General features: G+C 43.1%; 1 protein-coding gene and 1 pseudogene across 1 annotated transcript; both read right to left on the bottom strand.

Annotated features, from left to right (window-relative positions):
- Window positions 1-10,060: 10,060 nt before the first annotated feature.
- Window positions 10,061-10,937, bottom strand: LOC146200020 (uncharacterized; annotated as a pseudogene).
- Window positions 10,938-11,703: 766 nt separating this feature from the next.
- Window positions 11,704-18,789, bottom strand: LOC146200019 (uncharacterized). The gene is made up of 3 exons (XM_084592257.1): window positions 18,738-18,789; window positions 17,910-18,061; window positions 11,704-12,036 (listed from the first exon to the last, which is right to left on the bottom strand). The coding sequence occupies exons 1-3, from the start codon at window positions 18,787-18,789 to the stop codon at window positions 11,704-11,706; spliced, it is 537 nt and encodes a 178-aa protein (XP_084448383.1).
- Between the last annotated feature and the right edge of the window lie 4,925 nt (window positions 18,790-23,714).

The raw sequence follows: 23,714 nt of genomic DNA, 5'->3' as shown, positions 1-23,714 counted from the left end.
CGTCATCATACATGGTCTGACGTCGTGATGTCCACTTTTTCCTCTCTAATAGCATATCTGTGTTACATCACTTCTCAATGGGCTGCTCTCAGTTCGATTACGCTGCAGGAAAAGCCATCGATTGTTCTCCTTATAGGTAATGTACAGGTTTCTATGACATAACAGCTCATTTCAAGGCAGCTCTGCAATATTGCCCGCTGCTGTTACGATCATATAGACGATACCAGCCTAGCATTCCGGTTCGCTTTTAATTTGTCCTACGCTTATATGAGTGCCTAAGACTGCAACAACGAGCGCCTGACAAGTTTTTGACAATACTCTTACAACAATAATGAGACGACTATAATTTGAAATGTCTCAAAGATCTCTGCGTTCTGAGGGAGGCTATGCAAATATATATATATATATATATATATATATATATATATATATATATATATATATATACATATATCTTTGAGGTCTTTGAGACATTTCAAATTATAGTGTCTCAAGATCTCCGCGTTCTGAGGGAGGCTATGCAAATATATATATATACATATATTAAGAAAAAGATATATATATATATATTTGCATAGCCTCCCTCAGAACGCAGAGATCTTTGAGACATTTCAAATTATAGTCGTCTCATTATTGTTGTAAGAGTATTGTCAATAACTTGTATATATATATATATATATATATATATATATATATATATATATATATATATATATATATATATATATATATATATATATCCATATATTGCCGCGTGCCTCGCGGAACCGAGAAAGAAGAGAACGAAACAGTGCAGTGTGTGGAACTGATCGGTTCAGTGTTCGCTGCCTTGTACTCGTTACACGTTCTGGTGGAGGTGCTGGGTATCGATCCCCGTACACCGTACCGCAGTATAGGTTAGGTAGCGAAGCACTGGAAGTTGTAAGCGAATATATAAATTTAGGACAGGTAGTAACCGCAGATCCGGACCATGAAAGGGATATAACAAGGAGAATAAGACTAGGATGGAGCGCATTTGGCAAAAACTCCCAGATTATGACTACCAGCTTACCGGTATCGCTCAAGAGGAAAGTATACAAAAGTTGTATCTTACCTGTACTTACCTATGGGGCTGAAACGTGGAAGCTAACAAAAAGAGGGTTCTAATAAAGTTGAAAACAGCGCAGAGGGCTATGGAAAGAAAAATGGTAGGGATAACGTTAAGAGATAGGAAACGTACAGAGTGGGTAAGAGAAATAAATCAAGTCACTGACATTCTAATGGAAATCAATAAGAAGAAATGGGTATGGGCAGGACATGTAGCGCGAAGAAAGGATAAAAAATGGTCGCTTAGGGCAACGAACTGGATTCCAAGGGAAGAAAGCATAGCAGGGGAAGGCAGAAAATTAGGCGGGCGGATGAGATTAAGAAATGTGCAGGGGTCAAGTGGATGCAGTTCGCACAAGACCGGGTTAAATGGAGGAATTTGGGAGAGGTCTTTGTCCTGCAGTGGGTATAGTGGGGCTGGGGATGTTGATGATGATGTTGTCTGGGTTAACTTGGTTTATAGAGTTTGCCGTTCCAAGTCGACTCAGTTTATCAAGGACGCCATAGTAGAGGGCTCTAGGAATTTTTACTACCATTGATACTTTACTTAACCTTAGTTACCCGCTTTCATCGATTGAATGTATAATTCAGAGGAAACGTTTCTCTCTGTTCTATTAATATTAAATCACATACAAAAAACAATTATATCTCAGAAAATGAAATTTCGCAGTCAAAAAGTATCCCAAACAATACAGCGCACAGAAAAAAAAATGCACAAGAAGAAATTGAGGTAGCGGGTGCATAGTTATAATTGCGTTTCTCTAAAATAATTGTGTTGAATTGCTACTGCAAGAGTGACGCGTTTCACGAAATCGATAGTGCAACTGCCTTACTAAAATGAGGTAGTATTAGTAGGCGTCCGGATAAATTTCCAGAATACTCCTGATTCTTCCACCGTTTGGAGTGACCTGTGAACTCTTATTACCTAGATTTTACGAGTGTGCTATCTGAGGAACAGTCAGTCCTGGACGCAACCTTTGAAAACTATGTGAAGTGTGAAGTTGAAAAAGCCCTCCGTTTAAGTTAGATTCTGCGTGCCTTGGAACGATTGTTTATGACGATGAGAGCCTAACCGTTTACGTTAATCAAGAAACACAAATTGTTGAAAGATGTAGCTTTTGTATCTGCAATCTACTTTGATCACAGCTGCATTAGACAATTACTTTTGGATGATTTTTAAAATATCGTTTTATCGCTCAGTACAAGCCTCTGAAGAAAAGTTTTTGCTCCGCTTCGGTAGCCTCGATTATTCCCGTCAACGTGTTCATATACCTTTAATGCCAAATTTTGGGCAACGCATAGTAAGCCTAGGCTATCGCTGTTATCATGTTCATAATAATACCTTGTAATACCCGTAGCTTCTTAAAAGTAAAACAATTACATCCCAGAATCCTGCAGTTATGAAAATCCTACTTCATCTAATGTGGTATAATTATTAATTGCGATACTTTGTCGAGGTTGGTTTGTTATGTTAAATTTTGCTATATTGCTTATAGTTCAGTTCAGTTTCAGTTTAGTCGTTCAGTCGTGTCCGACTCTTCGTGACCCTATGGACCATGTCACGCCACGCTTTCCGGTCGCTCACTATCTTCCTAACATCACATAACTTCATCTGCAGTGCCTCGAGGATGCCATCTAACCAACGCGTTCGCTGCCTACCCCTTCTCCGGCGACCCTCAACCTTTCCCAACATCAAATCTTTCTCCAGCGACTCCTCTCTTCTCATCAGATGACCAAAGTAGCTGAGCTTTAACTTCAGAATTTGACCCTCCAATGAGCAGTCAGGGTTTATGGTCGACAATATTGCCTGATTTGATCTTCTGGCAGTCCAAGGAACTCTCAAGAGTCTTCGCCAGCACCACAATTCAAACGCGTCAATTCTTCGGCGGTCAGCCTTTTTCACAGTCCAACTCTCGCATCCATACATCACAACTGGAAAGACCATAGCACGAGTTATACGGATCTTGGTTGGCAGACTAATGTCTCTGCTCTTTACTAAGCGGTCAAGGCTAACCATTGCTCTCTTTCCCAGAAGGAGGCGTCTCCTAATTTCATGGCTGCAGTCTCCTTCCGAGATAATCTTGGAGCCCAAGAACAGAAAATCTGTCACAGCTTCTCAGGTTTCTCAGGTTTCTCTATAAGGTCTAATCCTTACCTCTGCGGCCACTTTTCGGTGGAGGCGAAGATCAAAGAGTCCGTGTGCAGTGTTATGTCAGTGTACGTTAACGAACCCCAGGGAGTCAAAGTTTCCGGAGCTCTTCACTACGGCGTCTCTGATAGCCTCGGTCGCTTTAGGACGTTAACCCCCCAAACCCAACCTTATCTCTTAAGGCTTCCGCCCTTATGGTAAAGTAAATAAAGAATATGGTTACGTTAGGCGGTGCAAGTACTAATATGCGCATAAGATGGAAAAAGAAGAATCTCGGAAGTTTTGGCGAAGGTGACGACGACGTTCCAGCAGTGTCGGCTGGTGCCTGCAGGAAAGGCATGTTGTGTGAAAGCCTCGTCTCCCGTCTCCGCTCTCTGCAACCTCAAGCTGAACAACCCCCGTAACATCTTGGTGGAGGTGCTTTCAATCCTCTCACCACAGCTCCTTGTATTTCCACGCCAGTCCCCCAGCCCCTATGCACAGCCGTCTTTGAACAGCTTCACGACGTGCCCATAGGAGGTCAACTAGGCGTCTCTTGCAAATGCGACAGTGTGCGCCGTCGATTCTTTTGGCCAGGCCTATATCTCGCAGTCCGCCGCTACGTGGCTGCTTGTGACCGCTGCCAACGCCGGAAATAGCCATGAGGTTTACCAGCTGGACTTCTGCAGCCGATCGACATCCCCATAGACCCATTTTCTCGAGTGGGTCTGGATCTTTTAGGGCCTTTTCCACTGTCCGCATAGGGGGACGAATGGATTGCGGTGGCCACTAATTACACCACACGCTACGCGGTCACACGAGCGGTACCAACCAGTTGTGCAACTGATGTCTGCTTTTCTCCTCAAAGACGTTGTACTCGTCATGGAGCTCCCCGCCAACTGCTCTCCGACCGTGGCCGTTGCTTTCTTGTGCGTATAGTGGACGAAATCCTACGGTTGTGCAACTTTTGTCATCTTTGCATGACTGCCTACCATCCACAGACGAACTGGCTTACCGAACGCCTTAACCGGACACTGACTGGCATGCTGTCTATGTACGTTTCTGATGACCACCGCGACTGGGACATAACGCTGCCGTTTGTGACGTTTGCATACAATTCGTCGCGTCATGACACTACCGGCTACTCCCCCTTCTATATTCTATACGGCCGTGAACCTCTGCTTTCTTTTGACAGCCAGCTTCCTTCTGTCGCCACTGCCAGCTCATATGCTCATGACGCCGTAGCCCGAGCTGATGCTGCCCGCGTTGTTGCTCGCAACACACTTGTAGCCTCCCTGCACTCCCAGAAACGTCGCTATGATTCCTTTCATTGCAACACCCAGTATTCTTGCGGGTCTCTCGTGCTCCTTTGGACCCAAGCTCGCCGCGTTGGCATCTCGGAAAACATTTTGCCCCGTTATACAGGATCTGCCGTATTTTACGACAAGTGACTCTAGTGACACACGAAATTGCACCCTTGCATCCCGCACGCCATACCTCTACACCACGCACTAAGAAGATCCATGTTGCACGCCTAAAACCGCACTACACGGACCCTGATTTGGACGGTAGTGAGTACCGGGACGGTGCTTTGCAGCCGGCGGGGTAGTGTTACGTTAGGCGGTGCATGCACTAATATGCGCATAAGAAGGAGAACGAACAATCTCGGGAGTTTTGGCGAAGACGACGACGACGTTCTAGCAGTGTAGGCTGGTGTCTGCCGGAGAAGCCTGTTGTGCAAAAGCCGTGTCTCCCGTCTCCGCTCTCTGCAACCTCAAGCTGAACTGCCCCCGTAACAATATATATGCGGAGTGCTTAAAAGAATCAAATGAACACACGCTTATGCAATATTCTCAATCAGCTATATGCTCTGAAACGCGACAATTGCAAAGGCTAATGCTGAAAGCCATTCTGCATTGATCTACCCCTTCAAGCAAAGCTTTTTGCCGCGAGTTAAGGTTTTGAGTGAGGGGTTTGATCGTTGCAGGGTATATATTATCCGCGCGAGGTCACGTGGCGGCGACATCATGACTTTTTCAACGAATCTCAATTTTCATGGCAGATCTCAACGGTGCTTAATTGCCCCGAACATCCCCCTTAAAATCAAGTCGATACACGCAACATTTTAGTGTGGTAGCCTCAACATTGCCTATGTTCGTAATTGCGCAATTCTCAGAATGCCACGAGCCCGCCACTGATAATTGTCGCACCAAAAGCGGGAGAAAAACGTTGCACTCCACTCATTCTTAGCTATTGTGGGCCAAACTCGGGCTTTGTGGTAAATGACAGCCCTTCGCAGTGATCTAATATAGTTGCCCTTCAGTTCAGTTCAGTTCAGTTCAGTTTATTACCTTAAGGACCCCCGTGGGGGTATTACATAAGGGGTAGATTATACAAAAAAAAATAAGTACAATGGTTGCCATGTGGGTTCAACATACAATATGATCTGTTAGTGCTTTGGAAAAGTTGGATGGGCAGGTGATAGCGGCGATGCTGTGGGAAAGGCCGTTCCAATCTAATGCTGCTCGGGGGAAGAAGGAGGCAGCGAACGTGGTCGTATGGGTCCGAGGCCGGGCAACTTGAAGAATGTGACCAGTGCGATGCGATATGCGAGCTGGTGTTGTGATATAGCCTGCGTAACCGTGGGTGCTGTAAAAGAACTTATGAAACAGGTTTAGGCTGGCAATGCGGCGACGAATAACAAGGGTTGATAAGGCGGATTCTGCTTTTAAAGACGACACGCTGACTTGCTATGAATAGGTATTGTGGATGAATCTAGTGGCATGGTTCTGGACGGATTCGAGGGCATTTATGAGGTATATTTGATGTGGATTCCATATGGGGGATGCATATTCTAGTTTCGGTCTGATTCGCGATTGGTAAGCCAGGAGTTTAACTTGTTGGGGAGCGTGACGTAAGTGGCGTTTCAAAAAGCCTAGTGTTTTATTCGCGGATGATATTACATTAGAAATATGTGTGCGCCAAGATAAATCATGAGATAGCGTGACTCCTAAGTACTTAAATGAGTTAACTGCTTCTATTGAGATTTGAGCTATATTGTACGAAAAAATAAATGGTTTAGTGCGACGGGTGAAGGATACAATCTTGCATTTCTGAGGGTTAAGTGTCATCATCCACAGGTCGCTCCATTTCTGAACGTTAGTTAGGTCAGTCTGGAGGGCTTCTTGGTGGGAAGAGTTATTAATAGTACGATAAATGACGCAATCATCTGCGAACATACGAATGTGACATGATACGTGAAGGGGCAAGTCATTAATGTATATTAAGAATAATAACGGTCCGAGCACTGATCCTTGGGGGACGCCTGAGGTTACTGGAATGTAATCAGAAAATTCGTTATTAACTATGACTAATTGGGTTCGATTTGTTAAAAATTCCTTAATCCAGTTTAGAATGCTAGGGTGAATTTTTAGGTAAGAGAGCTTAAGTAGTAATCTCTGGTGGGGTACTTTGTCAAAGGCTTTTGCGTAATCTAAAAAAATAGCATCAATCTGTTGGTTGCAGTCAAGGTTGGCATGTAAGTCATGAACAAATGTAGCCAGTTGTGTCTCACAGGAAAGGTTTTTACGGAAGCCATGTTGTGATGAATGAAAGAAATTGTTGGAATCGAGAAAGTTCATGACTTGAGAATAAATTACATGCTCCATGATTTTACAAGGAATGCTTGTTAGGGAAATGGGTCGATAATTTAAGGGCGAGTTTTTGTTACCGGACTCGAAGATTGGGACGACCTTTCCCACTTTCCAGTCATGCGGTATGTTACCTGAAGAGTGAGACTGAGAGTACAATAGTGATAAGTAGGCCGCGGAAATGTGCTTAGTATTTTTCAGAAATTTCGAGTTAATTTCATCGATCCCGGCTGATGACGTTAGCTTGATGTTTTCGATACGAGATGATATACCATCTGCGAAGAAAGAAACTGGATCCATGGTTGACGCTGTGAAGGAATTTATGAAGGGTGTTAGCAGGTAAATCACACTCTTTCGCAAAATCAGTTGAAAAGGCTCTATTGAAAATGTCAGCACATTCACAATCGCTGGTGGTTTGACCCATATCGTTAGTAAGAATAATTGTACGTGTATCCTTCGGGTTTACTACGTGCCAGAATTTTTTAGGGTTGTGTATTAGCATTTTTGGCAAGTCAGAGTGGAAAAAGGCGTGTTTTGCGTTGCGGATAGCAGCAAGGTAATCAGATTCGGCAGTGTAGTACTTTTCCCATGATGCTTGGCTTGGGTTCCGCTTTGCTGCCCGATAGTGACGCTTTTTCTTGTTTTCCAGGCGTTTCAGGGCCGTAGTAAACCACGGTTTTTGCTGGTTAGCACGGAAACTAGCTGCCGGAATGTACTTGTTTGTTAGTTCGTGAACTTTGTCCCTGAAAATCGTCCAATTTTTGTTAAGAGTCTTTGTGTGGAAATCCGTTCCATAAGTTGTAAAAAAAGCAGTTAGTTCTTAATTTATTGCTTGAAAATCACCTCTTTCATAAAGACGAATTGTTTTCCTGGAAACTTGACGAAGCATGGGTGTAAAACTGAAGGTAGCATGAATGACTTTATGATCACTTATTTCCCTTAGGTATGTAATACTTGTTGCGCTGTCAGGGCTGTTGGTTAATATCAGATCTAGAGTGTTGGCGGAATTCTGCGCAATGCGCGTTGGCTCTAATATTAGCTGGGTAAGGTTGAAGTTAAGACAGACCTCGACAAAATTTTTTGCTTCTGAAGAATATGTCATGGAGGTGTAGTTACGCCGGTCAATAGTGGGAAAATTGAAATCACCAAAACGAGCAATATCTGCGTTAGGATACGATGATGTCAGTTCACTCAGCACATTGTTTAGTTTGTAGGAAAAGTCCGGATCATTTTGCGGTGGCCTGTAACAGACTCCTACCAGCACAGTTCGGGGGGCAGCGTGGCAGCCCTATTGCAAAAACCATCGTCTCCAGTGCGAAACCAGTAAGATTTTCGCGCTGGTTTTGCACTGGATCTTCTGGGCACGCTTGAGTTCTGCGATATTCACTGGAGCAGTAACGGGAAGACACTGGCTGCACTGGTGCGATGGGAGAAAAACGCTGGGATTAGACTTTTGACGCTGGGTGTGTCGCTGACATCCGCGATGCACTGGGAGAAGCGCTGTATGTGCGCTGGGCCGCACTGTTTCCAGTGCCCCAGTATAGCCGGTGCGGCCTGCGGCGTCAGCCGGAGTAGCATCCCTTAGGGGCCAACAGGGCAACAGCGTACTTTCAATCGACCATCGGGGGGCATATGAAAAATATGGTTCAAGCAAGCGCTTTTTGCTGTGAAGTCGTTGCGCATTTGTAAGAAAACAAAGACAGTATCTTTTTTCCAGAGTTTCCATGTTTCGATAGGTCGTTTCGAGCGTTTCGAGAGAGACAACGACCGCCGCGCCTCGATCTCATGACACACTGACGATTAACGCACAACTAAAGCTGGAATTGAATAATGTGGGCTACTATGCATAACCAACTTCACAGCTGATCTTAAGGGCACTCTAACACAATGATTACTGCCAAAATGTTCAATGCGGGCTCAATCGCAAGCGAGCGTAGCCTGCACCACGGCCCAGTATAAACAGCAGAAAGAAAAAACTAAAACCAGGAAGAGAGTACTTAACCGAGCGATGGGCCCATGAGAAAAAAAGCAACAACATACAGTGCTTATAATACATAATATTTGACGTGTTTCTCAAGCTTTTGCGCTCCTTCTTACTCTGCGTATCAAGCAGCCGAGCCCTCGGTCATAGGAACGCTTCCCGCAATGTTTACATACAAATAAGGTTTAGTTACACGCAATTAGGGTCATCGCTGCGGCGCTTGCCGGTATTGAAGCTTAGTCGCACTTTTTTCCTTGAAGGCTTCTACTAAAGCTCCGTGTTCAGCGAAAATTACGCCCATGGTAGCAAAGCACCACCCAAGAGCCGGCGTTGGTAAATTTGCCAGCGATGTCAAACTCCACATGTTAAAATGATTCCAGTGCACAAAATAGCGCGCATAGGCACCCAGAACATTAGTTGCAAGTCGTGATAGCAGACAGCAAGCTAAAATAATCAAGAAGTTGCAATTGTTAGAGCGATAGCAATGGCCTGTACACTGCAAAACACGAAGTCCCAACCTTATAAATGCGGGTCATGACATATAATGCAAAAATGTTTCAAGAAAACCCAGTTCTCGGCGTGGCTGAGTGCTTAGCGTACTTAGCTTGTGATTGATATGTGCCTAGGGACTTGGTTCGAGACGCGCTTGGTACCAGCACAATTTTTTTCTTTTTTTTTACTTTTCGTTTTTTTATGTACCTAACTTGCTTCGTTACTTTTTACTTTTTTAATTTTTATCCCACGCCTTTTTTTCTCCGGGCGAACAGTGCCGCCAGTGCGGAGCGTCCCAGTATGCCGCGTCCCAGTGCGCCCAGTTTCCAGCGTCATACTGGGACCATAATCAGGTATGGCGCTGGGACGCTGGCACCCAGTGGCGCTGGTTTTTGCAATAGGGAGAGCAGCCATAGCAGCTCTAACCTAGAATCTGCATTGATTAAGGATGCTGAAAACTGCTGATGTACGGCTATGAGCACGCCACCGCCACGGGCTATTTCCCGGTCTTTACGGTAAACTTTAAAGTTGGGCAGCGCAGCTAAAATTTCGGTATCACTGATATTGTCTGTTAACAATGTTTCTGTAAGAATGAGAAGGGTGCTGTTGGTTGATAAGACAAGACTAGATACGATTTCCCGTTTCGGTAAAAACCTTCGTATGTTAGTAAATACTGCAGATAAGGTAAGATTAGTTCGGGGGGTGTGCTGTCGGGGAGTTGCTTTAGAGCGAGCAGAGTGTGATTGCTATGGCACTTCTTTTACCGTTTCCGTCAAGTCGTCGAATATATACTGCTTGGGGCCTATGTACAGTGTTTTAAAGCGCAGTGCGTACTTATCAGATGTTTCTTTCGCGAAACGTAGTAAATGTTTGCGTGCCTTACGGACAGAATGTGAAAAGTCTTCTCCTATGCTGTAGTCGGTGTCTTTTAGTTTCGGGCGTTTTTTAGGATGGATTCTTTTGTCTTATGGAAAGTGAATTTAACGATAATGGGTTGACATCGTTCTCTTGAGTGACGGCCAAGACGATGTGCTCTTTCTATTTCTTTTGGGTCTATGGTGATGTCCAAATTTTCACTGCAAAGACGGGTGACCAGTTCTTAAGACTCAGAGGACGCTTCCTTTGAGCTAGTATCAGGTAAGCCATAAAATAGCAGGTTGTTACGGCGCGACCGGTTTTCGGCATCGTCTACTCCGGATTCGAGGTTACTGATTTGGCTCGCCGACGTGGCGGCATCAGTCTTAATGGATTCAACTTCTGTTTTAAGTGATGCGAGGTCCTGATAGTGGGTTTCTAATTCGGTAATGCGCTTACTTAATTCGGTGATCGATTTGTCCGTCGCTACTAACCTGCTGCTGAGGTCTTTTACTTCGCTGATTAACGTGCTTTGGCCCGATGTTAGTTTCTGTAGTTCTGCAAGTATGGCGGCAGTGTCAGGACCAGGGTTAGTTTCTATGTCACCGGATTGCATAAGCAATGAATGGACAACAGCAAAGCATTCAACGACAATACAAGTACAACACTGCGGGCTCGGCAGCTGAATCAAGAAGTAGTTGCTCGATTTGTTTGCAAAAAGAGAGTATGATTTTCTAACCTGCATGGCGAAGACAAGAGGGTTACTTGTCCGCGCAGTGGCACAGCCGCCGAGCCCACAAGGCGCCGCGGTCCACGGGCGATTTTTTATAGGTGGCGAAAAACATGATGTCTGCGGCGATTGTATTTCCCACGACGAACGGATGGCCTTTTTATGGACCGTAGCCCTTATTTATCTGAAAGCACTCCGGCATAGTGAACATCGCTCCTAGCTTACTTTGTCGAAGTCAGTAAGTATGTTGGTAATATAAGTTTTTAAGGATGCAGACAATTCGTTCTCGCTTACTGCATGCTTTAAACGTCAGCTTTCAACATGGATGCCATAACCGCTCACATTGCAATTCATTGAAAAATGGTAACTGCCTGTCGAAAAACATTACCCAGTTCCCGCCAGCAGAATGTGTTCTAGGTCAGGGTAGCCATTACTAACCGGATTTGCTTTGGTTTAAGAAGGTTTACCTCCTCAAAACGACTCAGGCCGTGAGAGATGCAGTAGTGGAGGGCTCTGGGACTTTCGACCAACTCTTGCTCTTAAGCCGGCACTGACATCGCACAGCACATGGGCGCTTTGCATTTCGCCTCCACCGAAAAGCAGCCGCCGCGGCCAGGATTTCATATTGCATCCTTGGCCACAGTAATCGAGAGTCCTAACCACTTCATCACCACGGCAGGGCCATTACCCTGAGTTTTCTCTCTTGATTTGTGTACCAGTGTGAAATGAATAGTTAGCGAAGCTCCAATTCTGTCATTCTGCTTTTCTTTTACAACATACTTTATTCCAGTGGCTTTGCAGTTTCCAGCAAAGATTCTCCCTGCTCCGCCAACCTATGTCCTACTCGTGCAATGTAGGCGCAGGCGTTCTTCACGACGTCCACGGTGTTTGCGGAATCATCTAGCGCGTAATTTTCCCCAAGTTTGCTGAGTATCCCTGCGAGAATCTCCTGCGCCTTCTCGGTGGCTATTTTGATAGCGTCCTTCGCAGCAGAGTTGATATGGTGCGCGGCCTCTTTGTAAGCACCTTTCGCCGCTACCTGAATTTTCACCGTTGCGTTGGTCAGGGCCGATTTTGTCTTTTCCCACAGCGCTTTGAAGAAGTACGCATCCCCCTGAAAAATATTGCACATTTGTAGAAAGACAAAAATATGTATGATTACGGACACCTAGATAGACAAGTGAGGTTTATGTATTCAAATATATCGTTTCTTTATGAGGAGACGCAACCCGGAGCCTTTTGCGCGCCACTGGCCAGCATAAGACAAGTGTTGCTGCAATGCCTGATGCAAATGCAACTTTCTGTATTTGGAAGCCGTCTCTGCAGCATCTTGTTGCTTTAAAACCGGTAATTGCAAATATTGCGTCAACGCCTTGGGTGCACTGCAAGCAATCAATTGCGCTCTTTTAATTAGATATCACCCATGATATAGTACTGATTTGTATACTTCCAATTCTGTAAAAACTCGTATAAGCAACTGTCAAATGTAGAAATGATTGTATTAAAATACCCTGCTCTATTAATATGCTACTTTAAATGCTCTCTTTACCAAGTTAAATATTTCATTCGGAAGCGAATTGTTGGTGTAAAGTATATTAAAGCACATATTAAAATCTACCCGGATGCAAAGCGTGACTTGCCTTCATACCGAAGTGTTTACCTGAAGCTTTTTACAAACAGCATTGTTTGTGTTAGATGAAGTAAGCAGATATTTTGGCTTCAGCCGAATATAAAACAATTACAGGGAAGCACTTAAGTGTGCTTACGAGCAACAATGTGAAAGAATCGCGAGTTCGATGCCTAGTTTTCCTATGAGTTCTATTTTCCGTTGCTCAATGGAAATACTCGGTTTAGGTTAGACATTAATTTGGGTCCCACTCTGAAGAGGTGAAATTTTTGGGGTTCAGGGGGCCAAATAGTGGGGTCGACCCGTCCTAGATTCGGAGGTTACAATCGAATCCGCCATACTTGAATGTGGATTCCAAATTTAGTACTACTACATACAACGAATGATTGACTCTTCAAGCGGACTGCTTTGCCGACGCAGTATGTCCACGGGCTCTGTACACGCTACACAGAGGCCAAAGAATGATTTCGCCTGAATAATAGGCTCTAATACTTGCAACAGCACTTGAGGCGACGTATTTAATATCAGCATTTAAACTGGCCCCTCTAAATTGGAAATGTTACCAAGAAAACTGCCAAAGAATTTGGAACTGTAATAACATATTTTTGTTTCAAAATAAAATAGAGGAAGAGAGCATCTCGAAGCAAGCACTTCACCGCAATTATTTTTTCCGGTAAGGGTTGTAGTCACATAGCCACAAATCGAGAGATATTTCATTTAAGGTCTTGGGCATAAGATAGGTCTCCCCACCCTCACCGAGAAAAAAACTTGAGGGCTCTTATTTTACGCTGCCTAACGCTGTGCCAGGCTAGGAAATAATTGCACGTGTACAGATGCGAGACTATTTCGTAACATTTCTAGAAGGAGAACTCCTCTCAACAAAGCCTAACCTGCGGGCCACACCACTAAAGCAAGTGAAACGAAATACAGAATTTGTTTTTATCGGAAATTAATGTTTTCACTCTTTAGCTAAACCAAGTTCCAACGATGGTCGATACACCACGGACAAAGATTCCGGAACGATTTGCAGCTTTTTCACACTATGTGGACGCTCATAGTGCCTTTAAAATATAGGTATTTCCTGTCTAAATAGACCTTTACCAAAAATGCATACACAAAGCAAACTATTATTGGTTGCCATAGCAGGACTCTTCTAGGCATCCTTAAATTATCATGTTCAATTCAGAAGAGAACAATGCTTGTTTATTTGTACATGTGTACATATATACATATATATGAAGGAAAGAAGCCAACAGTCGGCGAGGCCAAGGAAAGCACTGGGAATTATATTTTGTCTTTTTTTTGTTAATTTTTACTTCGGTAATCACATAAATAGTAATGTAATCTGTATACGGAAAAGATAATAAACACAAAGTAGAAGAAAGGAATGTGCCGATGGTGGGAACCGAACTCACTACCTCCAAATATATATATATATATATATATATATATATATATATATATATATATATATATATATATACCTTCAGGGGCGTGGAGCGTGGACGATCTAAAGCAGGCCCTGCCACCAAACGGTTTGCAATTTCATTGTAAAATATACTCGGATACTTGACTTTGCATAGGTTACCGAAATGGTACACTTTATATTATATTCCGTTTTCATGCATCGATCATTCACCTCTCCAACCTGCGTCCTCTGACAAGAGTGCACCAGCTCTCGCCAAAGTCACCCAGCAAGCTTCCAAATCTATTCCACCAATTTTGCTCTCTTTCGGTTCCTGTTACTCTCCCTCTCTCGGAAGTTACTCTATATCCTAAGAGACAACTTGCCTTCTTGCCTTCCAGTGGTTCCTCCTCATGCATATGCTATTCTTAATTTAAACAAAATTTTTGTTAACCTCTTTTTTTTACTTTACCTCATCTGTTCGCCTCCACTCTGTTGACGTTATACTCACCATTTTCCTCTCTATACCTCGCTCCGTTATCCTCCCTTAAAAATCAGTGTTGCAAACGTTACAAAAATAACGCCTTACAACTACATTTAATTCATTTGAAATGTATGTGATTGCCGCGGTAAATTACACCCGAAAAACTAGCAGTTATTACGAATGCGTTACTTTTTTTTAATTTTGGTGTCATTTCACAAACTCGATCAAACAGTTATAACCTAGTGCAGCCTGCTTCAACTCTTTTTACTCCAAGTTATTTTTCAGACTGTTTTTCAAACGTCTCATCTCTGATTTGGCAACGTCTCACCGTGAAGACATCAGCCGCTAGACAAAGCAATTTCTAAATTTCAGCGCTAGAAGGCCCGAAGGGCAATGTTAACTGTACGAAGGCCTTGCTCAACCACTCGTAGTTACGTAATTCTTCGGTGGCTCATTTTAAATCCTATATGAGCTGACGCAGTGGCTCAGTGATACGGGCGCTAGACGGCTGAACCTAGGGAAGAGAGATCGAATCTCGGCAGTGGCAGCCGCTTTTCGAAAAAGGCAAAATCAAGGCGCCAATGTATTGTGCCTGTTCAGGACACATTAAATAATTTGAGGGAGCGGAAATTTTCGAAGCTCTTCATTACTGCACTCCTCATGGCCTCAGTTGCTTTGGCAAATGAAACCCTACATGTCAAAACCAAACACTCTCAAGGTGTGTTTGGTTTTGTCTCCACCTTGTCTCCAAGGTGTCTCCACCCGCCTTTGGCGTCGCTGCCCACCCATTTAGCTTCAAATCAGGAAATTGCCACGGATTCCAGCAGAACCTACATAAGAACAAAGAGAGCGGAGAGCGCAACATTCGAGGCAGCCATGCTTACCGTCGCGCTCGTGAGAAACTTGACTTAATCACATGATGACAGACACTTCGCCACTGTAGTTTATCTGCTAGAAGACATTATAACTGTTATTTGATTACCGAGAAAAGTAACTGAATTACACATAGCGATTCTTTTTGAAAAGTAGTCAGTTGATTACAAAATTACTCAAAAATGTAGAGTTGCAAGTGATCGATTTGTAGTAATTAATTACGCACAACTTTGATCAAAATTCAACCATTTCAGCTAGCCTCCATATTTCACTTTGGTAATTGGTAATGTAAAAGGGTTGCGTTTGTTTCTTGATGGGAATTGGTAGCCCTGTAATGATCACCTGAGATTATCCGACAAATCCTCTTCACTTCATTCTATTTCATTTTTCCCCTTTCGTTCTTCGGAATCAAAGATTACTACCACCCCGCCGGGGTGGCGCAGTGGTTAAGGCGCTCGGCTACTGTTCCCAAGGATGCGAGATCGAATCCCGGCCTCGGCGGCCGCTTTTCCATGCCGGCGAAAAGCAAGGCACCCGTGTGTTGTGCGATGTGTGTACACGTTAAAGAACCCCAGGTGGTCTAAATTTCCGGCGTCCTCCACTACGGCGTCTCTCATAGCCTGAGTCGCTTTGGGACATTCAATCACACAAACGAAACAAAAGATTACTACCTACATAATTATGTGTATTCATTTTAATTCTGCTGTGCACCGCAGCTACACAAACTTGAAGTTCTCTTCCTAGACTGTTTAGAACAAGCTTTTCTTTCATACTATTTGTATCCTTGTTTTCCCCAAGTGCTTAGTTCTAGCTTCAGTTGCAAGAGACTGCTAGCTCTTTTGAAAATATTTCTTTTGTTTTCACTACTTAATCGTATCGTCACTGGGCGATATAAAAAGATTTAAGAGGTGTTAGTGCTTACTGATTTCAGTGTATTTACCGCATTATTTACCGCAATGTACAAGCTACAGCTAGTGTCACTTATTCTTTAATATCTTGCATGCCAGTTATGTACTATGATTTGATATTCAATGTACGTCATATTTATGCTCCGCCATTAGCTTTAGACGCCAGGTCAATCAAAGTGCAATAAAATGCCTGCTAAGTTCTGCGAAAGCTAAAGAAATAAGGTAAATCAATAACACTCCAATATTGCTGTCATTGGATAGACATGTTTGTCATTTTGGCCAGAGAAGAGCGCCGTGTAGAAACCGCAGTATTCCTGTCACGGTACACTGGTATTTTGATAATCATATTTTACTAGGTTTTTTTTTTTTTTTGTGGTACAGGTGTGCGGTTGAAACATGGACTTCCCTTTGGATATTGTGATGGCTTAGCGGATGGAAGCGCGTTCATATTGCGTTTTTTATAGCACATCCATATATGAGAGCACGACAGACAGCAGCATTTTTATGCTTTCGAAGCTTGACGACTAATTCAACTAAAACTAGCTTTTAGTGCAAAAACTCTTCTAGCCTAACACTATGAATTACGCCAGCTTTAAGTCCACCTAATCGAATGCTGCTTTTGCAACAGCCAAGCGCATCGTTATGTTATATACGGTTGTACTATTACAACTTGCTGTGACGGATCATTATCACCATGACCAGACAAACGTCAAGCTCAAAACTAATTAGGCCTAATAAATGCTTAATATATTCGGCCGAAGCACAATTTAAGCAATGATGTCTGAACGCGCCTGAACATACACGAGTGCAAAACGCCTTTCATGCTAAATTGAAGTGTAAGGCTTAGCTAAGGCTTGCCTAAAAAGCCTGGCTAAATCTAAATGCTTCTAAGATTACACACCAGTGTATTAGAATTTGAATGCCTGTCCGCAATACAAAAACTTCACAATGCCTAATTGGGCTTCATCACACTTAGCAGAGCCTAAGATGCTTATTTTAGCCTAATTATAGCGAAATTATTTCTTGCTCTCTAACCTAAGAAGGATGCTTGACTATCGCATAATCACTGTTATTTTAAGCAGGACCAAATATTGTTCAAATCTTTTTAGGGGAAAGAAACCGTACAAAGAGATTGTTTTTACTTTGCTGCCAGTTTCAGTTTCGGTTCCGCCACCAATTAGGGCACAATTCCAAATATTACACAGTTGTATGTCAAAACCTGTTCGTGATGTTCAGGAACTTCATAGTTTGTACACTGGAGTAGCTCAGGAAATCACAAACATTTCGTTAGACGATATGCTGCACACTAGACGTCAACCGCAACCTGCCGGTCACCGCTTTCTAGAGCAACAATGCCTTGAATACATTGTAAAATTTATGTAACAGTCGCTGTCCACTCAGGAGGCTTGAAGACTTTTTTCCTTACCGTAAGTATGTTTTTCCTTCGCTATAAAAACTTCTCAAATGTGGTTGTTTGACGTCACGATCTCCGATGTCTTCTCTGCGTGGACGATTTAGAGAGTTTAGTTTTTGCGACGCCGGTGTTTTCGGTGAATAAAGCGATCACGCTAAAATGCCCTCCACCTTCGGCGTCTTATAAATAATTTAATTGAATAGACATCATATACAATTCACCAAGTTCATGACACCATGAAATCCGGCTGCAGAGCTGCGTTGCATCTTTTCTCACCTCGGCTTCAATATCATCGTCCTCCAGCTGTCGTGCCACTTCGCGCAGGATCTCGCCCACTAGGGCAGCTTCTGCAGCCGCCGCCTTCATGTGGCTGTCGAAGACCGCGTTCAACGCCGTCGCCTCTTCATTGGGAACGGTGTAGGCCAAGGCTGTAGAAACAAAATTGTTGTTCCAACTTAAGCGGCATGCTCAATGCTGTGCCAGCCAGCTGGAGAACCGAATGCCTAAAAATGAGCTCTAATAGCAATGAAGCTTGCCTGCCCTCTTATAGACAGCGAACAAAATGGATTGTTTATTCAATAAGTTGTTTACATAATCTTAACTAAGGTGTCGACCTTTCAGCAATGTGGCCTACACTTTAGTGAGGTTACTGATGCCGAAAATATTTGGTAATTAGCCATCTCTTATGAGACCGAGACAATTTTTTTCAAAAAGCAATGCAACTTCTGAAGCTGGCTTTTTTTTTATCGTGCACGAAAACTTACAAGAATGCACAATTTTTGAGTAAAACTATTGTCTATCCTATCGAGTCGACTATGCTAATCTTCCCAAGGCTCTTTAGTGACACGGCGAAATGATGCGCATTTTAAATTTAACGCTCTGTGAAATGCTTCTCGAGCTTATTTGACTGCAATGTGAAAAGCTACTTTCTGAATCTCTTAGAAAAAAAGCATTACTGAAGCGTATCTGTAGAAAAACATTTTCGCTTTCTTTTTAGCGTTGTATTTCGGTTACACATGCGCTTACAACCGGCTGTCTTATTTTACGAAATTTATTATATACAGTTTTCTATTTGTTATAAGCGATTCGGCTTACTGAACTTACCGCTGCAGGCGACGAAGGCCAAAGCACAGACAGTGACGAGAATGGGCTTCATTCTGACTGCATAGAAAGAATTGCAACCCTTTCTTACGAATACTTTCCTAGATATACAGAATAATGCCAGGATCAAGAATTTTATGACGCCAGGGTAATCATGGCCTTTAAATTTCTCTTATTCACTCCCCACCATTTGTAATCCATTTCCTCAAACTGCAACAAACCAATGTAATTATCCTAAAAATGGTAATTTTCCCAAACGACGTAAACCCATGGTTTTTAACTTGAAATTCTGTTTTACCGTTGTATGTGAGCATATTCGAAGGAATAAACCGAGAAAGTTTGGACGAAATGGGGTGAAATTTTTCAGTGCAATTTCTTCGGAAATTGCAGGTATAACAATCAATAAACATAGTGGTCCTCCCTCCGAATTTCTTTATTATTTGCCTATGCATTTTCAAACTCGCTACCTAGTAGGTTTGCATGGCAGTCTAAACTGCTCGGTGCCAGCGCATGATAAACTTTAAAAGCAAACTTTTTATACTCACCGGACGCTTAGACCATCGCACAATGCTGCCTCGAAATTCCTTTCATGCACTAAACCTATTGTGTTAGTATTGAAGATTTAACTAGTCAGGAAGCGAACAGCGAAACTTTTACAACCGCATTTACCCTACGCGTCATAAGCTTATATATTCATCAACATATGCGTAAGAGCATCTCCAAATATCCCAATTTTGCTTCAAAATTTAAATCTGTTGCTAAATGCTAGACTTCTATTTGAAGAATTCTTTCTAGAATCTTATCCATTCGTTTTCAGGGGCAGATGGCTACGCGCTTTCATTCACGTGTGTATATGTTTCCAAGCTGTAAGTAACACTCTTCGAAACCAGAAGGGAGGAACAGTAAAAAAGGTTATGTTACTAACATCGGAAGCATTTGTAGCTCTTCAAAACGGATGATAAGGCATCGACTTGTGTTGTCAATACTTGTTTCAGTTATGCCAGCATTCGTCTGTCTCGGTACGTATTGGAATAATTCGGAAACTGTTTAGACACTCGCACTGGACAAAAGAAACGGCCGCAAAAGTACAGGCTGATAAAAATTGTTCCAGTCTAGCCTATCTGCTTGCGTAACGGTACTGGTTGAGCGAAATTTCGCATTACCTTAATGGACTTGATATTAACTCGACTTTATTAAACGATACAAAAAATGTTTTTTTTCTTGCACTGAACAAGATCGAGCTTGACTTTTTTATGTAATATTTCAGGCAAGTCGGCCATTATGGTTGAGATTATTCTGTCCATTCAGTATAAAATGATTCTCCAGCTTAGTGCTATTTGTTTGTTTTCAGTATTTTCTTCTCTATCAAAGTATTATTTCTAGTTAACTGTTGTATAACATTACTGGCCCAAGGAGGAAATGTGTGCGCACATACCGCGCTTGAAATAATTCCTTTGCCAGATTAGCAACTAAGAGGGATAAATACTAATAGTTCATAACTAAAGGGTCGCCATCAAGTAGTACAATCCTGAACTTTGACCTCAACTGCAGCATTAAAATGCTACGTATCATTAACGCAGCCCTGCTCTTTGTAATTTTTTCTACAGAACGCTGCAGAGTGGTATCAACTGATAATTCTTAACTCATTTAATACTGGAGCCAGAGCCAACCATAGCGATTTCCAGGTGAGACTGAAAATGCTGAAAACACCAGGCTGCGAGTGTATTTGAAGTGTTTCGAAATTATCTCAAAACGCCGAAAGAAAGACAAATTAATTTTACGGAATCACAAGCGGATAGGTCTTCCGTTGCTATGTTATACTGGTTCGATAGGTCACTGATCGGAAATATCTGAAGCATATATGTGGCACGATTATTCTCGTCGTTTATAGCTACTGAAATCGAAACTCTCGTGAATTTTTCTAGTTTTGTTCAGTCTTTTATAAAGGAAAGTTTAACTAGGAGGGGGGGGGGGGGGGGGGGGCGCTTTCATTTTCGAGAAATGAAAAAACTAAGCAGTTGCCTTTCAGGCGTCCGCCTGCTTTATTTTTTCTTTTTTTTTGCACTTGGTTGGCACCCTAATAAAGAAGTCAGCGTTAGTGCTAGGCTAGTTCACGAAAAAATACAGTTCCAGAATTCTAAACCTCATTTTTTACCGGTACTAGCCACTAAAATCTGCTGTTTCATTATATGGGCTAGTCAGCGTTGGAGACGCTCGACAACTGTAATATACATTAATAAAAGCACTGCGGGTAACGTCAACACTTTCTCTTGTTCCTCCCGTTTAATGATTACAGAATACGTGTGGCATTGCCATGATGCGCGACACATGCATGCATATAATGTTCCTTCGACTTGCAATTTTTACATAAAAAGTGCCTCCACCAAGCCTGCATCTTTCATGTAGTTATGCGTGCTTACCAATCGCCGAAGCTAGCCGGAGAGGCGATGAGTTGATTGAGGGGGTCAGTCACTCATGTACACCGACTGGGACTAAGTTTTATACCTACCCAAAGTTGACAGCTATGTTGTCGTATTTGCTCCTGGCGATAGCATTGTACGTGCAGAAGGACGTTACAAGAGCAAGTTCCAAGTCAACAACTGCGCATTGCCTGGCAGGCGGTCAAGGATGACGCCGCACCCACACCAGCCGATGATAGGGTAACCGCGACATATCTGAAGTAAAAGGTACCGGATGGGAAGTTGCCATGGCATTGCTACAACCCAATTCTTTCCTTCTTAACTTGGGCAAACAGCAGCAGTTTCGCGGCTGGAGGTAACGAATATTTTTTGGTTTGGTTTTGGGGTTTAACGTCTCAAAGCGACTCAGACTTTGAGAGACGCCGTAGTGGAAGACTCCGGAAATGTCGACCACCTGGGGTTCTTTAACGTGCACTGACATCGCACAGCACATGGGCGCCTAGCTTTTCGCCTCCCGCGAAAAGCGGCCACCGAGGCCGGGATTCGATCCCGCGTCCTTGGGTACACTAGTCGGGCGCCCTAACCACTGCGCCACCCCGGCAGGGCTACGAATATTTTTTCAACTACCATGTGTCCTCAAATTCAATGCTGTGAAGGTTTGCTGAGCCTTGTTTGCCATTATTTGTTCTGAGAAGCTAATTATGAAGACAGATTTATGAAGTTTTAAAATTTCTGTATAATAAATAAAGTGTCAGCAGGGAAATTTCAATCGCTTCAAAAGGTGTCCGAAATGCTTGCGCAAAGTTATGATTTACCTACTCGCATTGAAAAGCTCGCGATAAACCACAGTTTCCCCGTCCCAGCCATTCTTTATAAGCGTCCCAAAGAGCGTCTCAGAGAGCAAAATCCGAATTTGTCTGAGCACTCTTCACACCATGGTGTTACGTCGGAGCTGGGCGAGGAAAATGGGCCAAAAATCGCTATATAAAGCTGCGTATAAAGTACATAAGAGGAAATGCATTTTAGCCAGCTGCTTTCTGTGTCAATCTGCAAACCCTTGTTTGACGTTTTCTTCCTGACACCAACATTCAACAGTTTGCTTTTCTATAGACGTCACAGTTTTAACTGCGTTTGAAACTTGTGTTTACGATCTGTCAACTAACTATAGTTGTTAAGCAACATCGTGTTATATCCATGCTGCAATTGGGCCCCGCATAAAATAAGTATGTTTTGGTGTTCAGGACGTTTCGGTTACCATTACCGATTGGCGTAACTAGCAGCCGGACTGTACCTGTGCCAAACGCTGGGCAAAGACTTCCCAAATCACTCCAAATTAACCCTGCCCTATATCAACAGCGTCCAACGTATCGAAGCAAACTTCACACTGTAATAATCCGCCTGCATCATTTTTGTCGCCCCGTGGTATTCTTTCCTTCGCTTGGATTTCAGTCCTCTGACATTAGTAACCACAAACAGTCATGACATCGCATACCATGTTCCAACCTCTTCATTACCGTGCTTTCAAGTCATATTTGTTTCATGACTCACTCCTCTCGCTTCCAGCGCCTTATGCAACCGCAATTCTTGTTTTCGCAGCTCCTTTTATCGTCCACACTAAACGTTGAACCAAAGCGCCTCCGCTAAATTTAGGCATGGTTTACGGTACAAGGAGCCTGCTTCATGTGGGCTGTGCCCCGACCATTTGCAGAATCATCAATAAAGAACGAGCGTAGGCTAAGTGTACGTTGGTCAGGACAAGAAACCTCAACCAACAATAAATATTATTTCTGTGAGCACAGCATGCTTCATAGACGGTTTCTCTAACCAGACTAATACCAACTGAAAGGCAGCATGAGACTTTAACACTTATGTGACACACAAACAAGCCAATATCGAGTGATATCTTACATATACTTGTTCTTCTTGAATTGCTGCATCCCTAGCAAACTTATTGCAGAAGGAAATCCGAGTTGACACCCGCGACATGCAGTGATGCTTTGCAATGTTGACTTGAACAGATAATAACCAACAAGACAGTACCTCCCTTTTTTCTAGAAACTTGGATTTAGTTCAAATAGTGATGGCCAGCTTCAACGTCATAGCTGAGCATTTCCCTAATGCGTAAGGCCCTTCTCTTTTTTCATTCATATTCCACTCTTTTCCTCCCATAAGCGCTCGCTATTTCGGATTTCGAAATTGTTCGCGAAATCTATAATGTTGCCTTACGTCGAATGAAAATATTTGGAGCGCGAAAAAGCACCCAAACGATGCTAAAAGCTTCTATAGTTTCAAAAAATAAAAAAACAGCAAGTGTGCGTCTGTGCATGCTGTAAGAGGCGGCTTTGGCGGATTTGTTTGCTCAGTCCCATTGCTGCGGCGTAAGTTGAGTCAACCGGATACGAGGCAGATAGCGTATGGTATTGTGTGCGGTATATATTGCAGATATGGAAGTGCCCGCTTAAGCACTGAAGGCGATGTGAAGAGCCCCGCACTCTCGAATGTCATCTCTCGTATATTTATTATCCTACTTTGGCCGAGAAAAAACTAATTAAAGCTTTGC

Source organism: Amblyomma maculatum, chromosome 2 (genome assembly GCF_055883805.1).
Source record: "Amblyomma maculatum isolate TAMU_Amacu chromosome 2, ASM5588380v1, whole genome shotgun sequence".
Taxonomy (NCBI): Eukaryota; Metazoa; Arthropoda; class Arachnida; order Ixodida; family Ixodidae; genus Amblyomma; species Amblyomma maculatum.
The sequence above is the reverse complement of the archived record's forward strand: the minus strand, read 5'-3'. Positions and strand labels throughout refer to the sequence as shown.